Source organism: Anser cygnoides, chromosome 30 (genome assembly GCF_040182565.1).
Source record: "Anser cygnoides isolate HZ-2024a breed goose chromosome 30, Taihu_goose_T2T_genome, whole genome shotgun sequence".
NCBI classification, from domain to species: Eukaryota; Metazoa; Chordata; class Aves; order Anseriformes; family Anatidae; genus Anser; species Anser cygnoides.
In genome coordinates this window covers 59,423-67,148 of record NC_089902.1, presented here as the reverse complement: position 1 = coordinate 67,148, position 7,726 = coordinate 59,423, and the positions used below count along the sequence as shown (strand labels likewise).

Below are 7,726 nucleotides of genomic sequence, written 5' to 3'. Positions count from 1 at the left end.
GAAAATTAACTCCATCCTAGCCAACTCCAGGACACCCACAGACTAAGGGCATGATATCTCTGTGTGTATATCAAAAGAGAAAAAGTGCTGGTGATTAATTAGAAAGTACTGGAGCTGAGCACGATGCAGATGGTGTGGAATATGGGGTGGATATAGTCCTCGTTTTGGCTGGGATAGACTTAATTTTCTTCCTATTAGCTGGTTTGGTGCAGTGTTTGTATATAGGACACAGCTCCAGACAAAATAACAGCAGGCATGAGAAGGAAGAAGAGAAAAAGTCGAATTGGGCAGCCTTCTACCCTGTACCCTTATATGAGATTGTGCTGCAGTTCCATTCAACTGGTTACTGCCGTATTGTCCAAACTGTCCTGCAAACTCCTGCTGCTGTTACCTTGTGAGAGACGGCATAATCATGGTGAGCCATCCGCCTGCAGACATTAACAGCTGACAGAATGCAGCATTGGTCCAGGGGAGCCTTGAGAAACTGCAGGAGTTTGAATAAAGGAACTTGTTGACATTTACAAGGTGAAGAGCCCAGTGCTGCACCAGAGGAAGAGGAACCCCCCACATCAGGGCAGACTGGGACCCTGCTGAGTGAGCAGTGCCCAGGAGGAGGAGGGCCTGGGCACCACGAGGGATGCCATACGAGCAGTGGTGCTGCTCCCCAGGAACCAGGCCAGCTTCCTACAGAGCTGCCTTACGAGGAGCATGGCCATCAAGAAGATCTGAGTTATCAGACTCAGCTCAGATCCAGTGTGACACCACACAGACAAGGGTCTAGAGCCAGCAGGAAAAGAGGTACAGGTCTGGGAGTCCCTAGGACAGCCTGGTGTGGAGAGGACAGAGGCCTCTAACAAGGCTGAGAGTCCCAACAGGACCCAGGTCTTTGTGTCCATGGCTCTGGCTGTTGTCTCTGCCACTGAGGCCTAGGAGGAGACAGCTTCTCGGTAAAGCACCAGGGCCTCATTGCCTCCTCGCCCCCAGCCATGAACCAGGCAGGGCTCGTACCCTTCTCCTGCACTTGGCCATGCACATCCCCATTTCCTCCTGCCCCAGAAAGCCCTGAGCAGTGTGTGAAGGGAAAGGATCTCCCTTCCCAGGGACGGGGGGTCAAGGCCTGGCCCTTTTCATTCATGAAACACATCCAGTGTTCCTACACATCAGGGTCACCTTCACATTGCCTTTGTCTCCTTGTCCTCACTGCCTCCAATGCTCTGCTCTAACGAGCTCCAAGGGAGGCTGTGTCAGTGCTGGCCCTCAGGGGGACACTGCAGGAAACTTGCCTCTGACTTGGACTTGTTGAGAGATGGCTTCAATTGTCTCTCAGTGCCTGAGGTTCGTGGGCTCCTCACCAAAGCCCCCCGAGGGAGTATTCCAATGCCTTGGGCTGGGCGTGTGGTGCTGAGCTGGGCCGGGCTCGTGGGACAGAGAGAGCTCGTGGCAAGAGGGCCCTGGTGCAGAGAGACAGCTGTGCCCAGGAGCAGCTCCTGTGCACAGCGCAGCAGGGCTGGGGGCTCTGACCGCAGGTGGCACGGGGAGAGGAGAGAAGGAGAGAGGGCTTGGAGGCAGTTGGCAGTGGGAGGATGCTGAGAGCTGCCTGCAGGAGAAATGTGCACAGCCCTTGACAAGGTACGTCTCTGGCTGCAGGGCCATGCAGCTGCACGTCCTGGAAGGGTCTCCTGCTGGGTCTTGTTTCTGGGAGGGCAGTGGGCAATGCAGTAGGCTTTGGGAGTCCTGCTGGATGGCACTGCGAGGTGAGGAAGTCTGGCAGAAGCCCCTCAGAGTGCCCTAAGCCAGGTGCCCCCGGTCAGCCCAGAACACCCTGCCCTGCCTGGCCCTGCCGGGCTCTCTGCCAGCTGCCCCGGAGCTCCTGCAGCCATGCAAAGAAGAGAAGCTCCCAAGCTCCCTCTGGCTTGCTGTGGCCCTTCTTCCTCAGCAGAATTCTCCTGTTTCTTCTCAGGGAAACACCTCAATGGGATGACAGTGCAGCTCAGAGAGGGGTGACACAAGGCAGCTGAGAACAGGACTGGTGGACAGAAGGGCTCTTCTCAGTCTTCACTAATGGACACTCCCATAAAATATCAGCAGGACTGTACAGGGAATGTGAGGGCATTCAACCATCCAATACCTATCCTAAGCATTACGGGGGCTACTGGGATAAAATAAAGCAAACAAAATCCCTACAGCTCAGCTCTGCGTTCAGATGACTTGTTTGCAACAACCGACAAGTCGAATGGAGTTGAGTTTCCCCCTTGTTCCTGCTTCCCTCCTGCTGCACAGCAGGAAGGACTCCTCTGGAGCCCACAGCAGCCCCTGCTCCCAGTGCCACTCTCAGCCAGCACCAGCCGCAGCTCAAGCAGGAGAGCTGCAGAAAGGTTCTCCTGCAAAGAGAGAGCCTCTTGCCAGGGGTGCTCTAAGACTGCAACAGGTTTTCCTCAGAGAAGTCTGTTCTAACTTTTTTCTGCTTTATCCTCTTCAACAGACCACTGCGTCCAGAGTCAGGAAATGGCCAACAGCAGCTCTGTGAGCGGGTTCCTCCTGTTGGCATTCGCAGACACGCGAGATGCAGCTCCTGCACTTCGGGCTCTTCCTGGGCATCTACCTGGCTGCCCTCCTGGGCAACGGCCTCATCCTCACCGCCGTAGCCTTTGACCACCGCCTTCATACCCCCATGTACTTCTTCCTCCTCAACCTCGCCCTCCTCAACCTGGGCTGCATCTCCACCACTCTGCCCAAAGCCATGGCCAATGCCCTCTGGGACACCAGGGCCATCTCCTATCAAGGGTGTTCTGTTCAGGTCTTTTTCTTTCTCTTCTTTATAGCAGCAGAATATTCTGTTCTTACTCTCATGTCCTACGACTGCTACGCTGCCATCTGCAAGCCCTTGCACTACGGGAGCCTCGTGGGCAGCAGAGCTTGTGCCCAGATGGCAGCAGCTGCCTGGGGCAGTGGCTTTCTCAATGCTGTCCTGCACACGGCCACTACATTTTCCCTGCCCCTCTCCAAGGTAATGAACTTGATCAGTTCTTCTGCGAGCTTCCTCAAATCCTCAAGCTCTCCTGCTCAGTGTCATTCCTCAGGGAGGTTGGGCTTATTGTATTTAGTGTCTGTTTAGCATTTGGTTGTTTTGTTTTCATTGTGCTGTCCTATGTGCAGATTTTCAGGGCCGTGCTGAGGATCCCCTCTGAGCAGGGCCGGCACAAAGCCTTTTCCACGTGCCTCCCTCACCTGGCCGTGGTCTCCCTGTTTATCAGTAGTGGCATGTTTGCCTACCTGAAGCCCCCCTCCATCTCCTCCCCATCCCTGGACCTGGTTGTGGCAGTTCTGTACTCGGTGGTTCCTGCTGCCATGAATCCCCCCATCTACAGCATGAGAAACAAGGAGCTCAAGGATGCATTGAGGAAACTCTTTGGATACATTTATTCATCATTAATAATCGGGGCAAAGTCCTAACAGGACACTATTTTTTCTTTTTTCTTAATATGTTGGAAGAGTCTTACTTCACTTTTATACTATTTTCTGAACCTTGTGATTTTCATTCAGAAATGATCTACTTACTATCCTATGTGTTTATCATTCTATTTTAGTTTTGAACCAAGTATCTCATGTACTTATGGAAGTGGGCTTCCCGTTTAGATAAAGACAAAAAAGAGCTGAGCAGAAATTCATTGGTCCCAGCTTCCATCCCTTCCCATCTTTTCTGGAGCTGGGGGAGCAGCCCCAGCACGCAGGAGGGGCTCAGGGCCCAGAGCCCAGCTGCCACATGGAGGAGCGGCCCCGCTGGCCCTCGCGGCTGCCCCTCACTGCCCGCTGGGCTCTGCCTCTCTGCTGCCTTCGGGTCGGGGCTGCTGCTTCCCTGGAGCCATGGCCACGGCCAGCAGCAGGACGTGGCCTTTCCACTGCTGCTCTCTTCTGGCTTCCACATTGTGCTTCTTGTATTTGGATAAGCCCTAAGATCTCATGTATGTTGGTGACAGTCCTGTTATCTCTACACTGGCATCTCTTCAATATCTCTGCACGCCTCTTGCAAACCTGGTTTCAGGAATCCACCCAAGGAGCTGCTTCCTGAACAGACCTCTTGCTTTTCTGGGCCTCACAATGGATCAGAACCCCAGCGTGATCAGTGAAGGACCAAGGGCTGGACCGGGAGCTGCCTTCTTTCTTGCCTATGGCCCAGCAAACAACAACTGGCCCTTGAATTATCTGCTTGGGACTGTCCCACTTGTGCTGGGGCTGATGGGAAATGGCATCTTGGAGAGGAATCTGGATGTGCCAAGAGATGTCAGTTGATCTCCAGGGACAGTGTGCAAGCATGGGTTGGCAGTGAGTTCCTCATCTAATGACTGATGATACAAGTTAGAGCGTTTCGTTACAAGGAAAAGCTGAACATGAGGAGCCGATGGGTTAAGGAGGGCTCTGCCATGCCCGCAGGGGTTGTGAGGAGCCAGCAGGCAAAGTTACCCAAGAGTCAACCGTGGCTCAGGACAGCTTCTTTGAAAGCTCACGAGCTGGATCTAGTACAGCACTTGCCTGCCCGTTCAGCTCTTAGAGTCCCCCAAGGGCCCTGCAAAGCACTGCCCTCTGCTACTGAGACACCAGGGCAGATGGAAAGGGGCTCAGCAGCAGAGAGCCCCACTGACTTGGGTCTGCTGCCCACCCTGAGCAGCACGGGCATCGGGGAATCCCCTGGGGGTCCCAGGGCAACACAGACCCCTGGCTCTGAAGACAAGCTCGGGGCTCTGTGGGGAGCACGGGGAGGGAAGCACCAATGGCTGGCCAGGCCAGCATGGACACACTACCCTGGGCAAGGCTCTCTGGGAGCAGGGATGGCCCTGGGGAAGAGCAGGGCAGCATTTCTGGGCCTGCACAGATGGGTAAAGGAGAAAGGGAAAGCTCTTTGTGCAGACACCTGAACGGGGCAGGCTGCTCTGTGCGTGGGCCAGGCCTCTTGTGCTGGCCTGGGGAGCGGGGCTGGCCCTGCGGGGCACAGGCACTCTGTGCTGGGGATGTCCCAGGCAGGAGAGCAGGGCTCCTGCAGCTTCACGGCCCTCCATCTCCTGAGCCGTGGCTGGCCCCAGCGTAGGGGCTGCTGGGGAGGCCCAGAGCCGCCTTTGTGCCAGCAGCTGCGGTGCCTTGCGAGGGGCTGGGGCTGTGCTGGCCGTGCCCAGAGCCCTGCAGCAGCCTGCGGTGGGCACTGCCCTGGGGTCAACCCAGCCTGGGCTGCTGGGCTGGGGAGAGGTCCGGGAGGTGGGGAGAGGTGGGCAGGGGCTGGGCTGGGCTGGGCAGTGCCCGGCAGAGGGCAGCAGCAGCGTCAGGGAGCGGTGGCAGCATGCAGGGGAGGGCTCCCAGCAGGGCTTGGTGCTGCAGAGCCAGGGCTGGGGAAGGGAGCCCCGAGCTGCCGGGGCAGGGGACACGAGGCCGCTCGGGGCCCTTGCTGGCCTGGGCAGAGCAGGAAGGGGGCCCAGGGCATTCATCCCCTCACCGCAGCCTGCCACGACCTGCACGGCGCTCACGGAGCGTCCAGGGCCAGGCTCTGCCCTGTGGTGCGCAGGGAGAGGGCAAAGCCTCTCTGAAAAAGAGGCTGAAACTGAAAAAGATCCCTCCGCTGCCCCGTGGTGTGACAGGGCCAGGGTGGGGCAGGTTACTTTTATTTGATGTAGTTCTTTTGTAATTTGCATTGGTGATGGCACAAAAAGACAGCTCCTTCACCAGTGATGTACATCCTTCTTCATGTTAGGACACAACTCAACGTCCTTCACTCTGCTTTATCTCACAGATGAACTGGATTAGGTCTCCTTGATTACTCTGAGGCACAGTGCAGTGCTTTTTGCCTTCTGACACTCCAGCACAATATGTGTGACTTTCCCTTCCTCTGCGCATTGACCTGACGGGTCATTTCACATTTTTCACTTTCATATCCCTAGCTGGAAGGGGATGATTCCCCAAAGTGGGGCAAGCTGATGGGTTCTGCCTCAGCCATTTGAAGCATGCTGTACTTGAGTTTTTCAGCCTGAATTTGCTAGAGATGACCCAGGAAGGTAAATGGATATTCATGTGTCTCGTAGGAATAAGGGAAAGTATCTCAGGTTTCCAAAGGCCATTTCAAATCTAGGTCAATCCCAGGAACCCACTGAACGAAGGTGTTGTCTTTGAAGGGGTTTCCTGTGCTGGGCTGGGCTGCAGTTACAGGGACAAAGACCACTGCTGGCAGTGGAGGTGCCCTGGGAACTCCACCTGGCTCCACCTGATTTTCCCAAAGGGCTCCGGTCTCCTGCAGGTCTTTTCTGACATCTGCTGGTCCAGGGAAGTGCCTCAAACACAACGGGGCCACAGGAGGTTTTCCCTGGTTCCAGTTAGGACAGAGTTAATTTTCCTCATAGTAGCTGGTAGGGTGCTCTGTTTTGGATTAGGATGAGAAGAGCGCTGATAACATGCTGATGTTTTAATTGTTGCAGAGCAGTGTTTACACCAGGCCAAGGACTTTTCGGCTTCTCGCTCTGTCCTGCCAGCGGGCAGGCTGGGGGTGCAGCAGGAGCTGGGAGGGGACAGACCCAGGACAGCTGACCCAAACTGGCCAAAGGGGTATTCCATACCATCTGGTGTCATGCTAAACAATATATAGGGGTGGCTGGCCGGGGTGGGGGGCCGGCTGCTCGGGGATAGGCTGGGCATCGGTCAGCGGGTGGTGAGCAATTGCATTGTGCATCACTTGTTTTCTTACACATTATTATTGTTAATACTATTATCATTATCACTATTATTATTATTATTATTATATTCCTGTCTTAATAAACTGTCTTTATCTCAACTCACAGGCTTCACTTTCCCGTTTCTCTCCCCCATCCCAGAGAGGGAGGGGGGAGGGTGAGCGAACGGCTGTGTGGTGTTTAGCTGCCAGCCGGGTTAAACCACAACACCTGGTTATGCTTATGGTCAGACAGCAAACCTCTGCCTGAATACCCAGTAATTTTTTTAGTACTTAACTAATAAAGCGACTACTCATTACCTCAAATGATTCAATCCCTTCCTTAAAAAGTCTCACGTGAAGTGGAATTTCTATCATGAAGAAATGCTAATTTCCATGATCTATATTCAGCACTGGAGAAGAAATACTGGTGTTCACCTGTACTTGCATTGTCATCGCTTTGTCTATCATGGTGTGCTCCCTCATTTTACAGGTACAAAACCTGACTTGATTACACAGACCCTGCCGAATGTCCCCTTTCCAGCTGCCTGTCTGGACCTATGCACTTCCCATGGGTCTCCTGCTTTGCCCTCCCCTTACTCTTGGATCATTCAGACCGCCCTCACCAACCCAGTTGCTGCTTTGAGTTTCAGTGAGTTCCAGCTCGCCCATCTCTCAGCACTCTGTCTCATGGTTCCTTAGCAAGAAACTCATCATTTATCATTGAATTAGTATGATATGGGTTAATATTAACAATATAATTTTAAATTTCCTATTAATCAGTGTAAAATACATCATGTACAGTCATCCTTTTGGGAAGGTAAACTTCACTGGAGGGAAAAAAATGAGGAACTTGAACTTTGTTTTTTTTTGTTGTTTGAAAATTGCAGCATGGTTTCCTATTCTTTGTTTTTAAATAGGAAAAACCCTGCTCTTCCTACCCTAGGCAGAGCTCCAAAGGAGAAACCCTAGACCAGTATCTATAGGAGAATGATGCTCTAGACTGAAATGGTATAAAATTCAGACTTTAAAATGAGGAAA

General features: G+C 53.5%; 1 protein-coding gene across 1 annotated transcript; it reads left to right on the top strand.

Moving 5' to 3' along the window:
• Nucleotides 1–2,563: 2,563 nt before the first annotated feature.
• LOC136787552 (olfactory receptor 14I1-like) lies at nt 2,564–3,453 on the top strand. Its single transcript, XM_066984863.1, has 2 exons — nt 2,564–3,007; nt 3,280–3,453. The coding sequence occupies exons 1-2, from the start codon at nt 2,564–2,566 to the stop codon at nt 3,451–3,453; spliced, it is 618 nt and encodes a 205-aa protein (XP_066840964.1).
• Nucleotides 3,454–7,726: the final 4,273 nt, after the last annotated feature.

Excerpts from the sequence above, each read along its gene's own strand:
- LOC136787552 (XM_066984863.1), top strand. The coding sequence starts at position 2,564 with ATGCAGCTCCTGCACTTCGGGCTCTTCCTGGGCATCTACCTGGCTGCC. Across the intron at positions 3,008-3,279 it reads TTTCCCTGCCCCTCTCCAAG|CCCCCCTCCATCTCCTCCCC; the intron begins GTAATGAACTTG and ends GCCTACCTGAAG.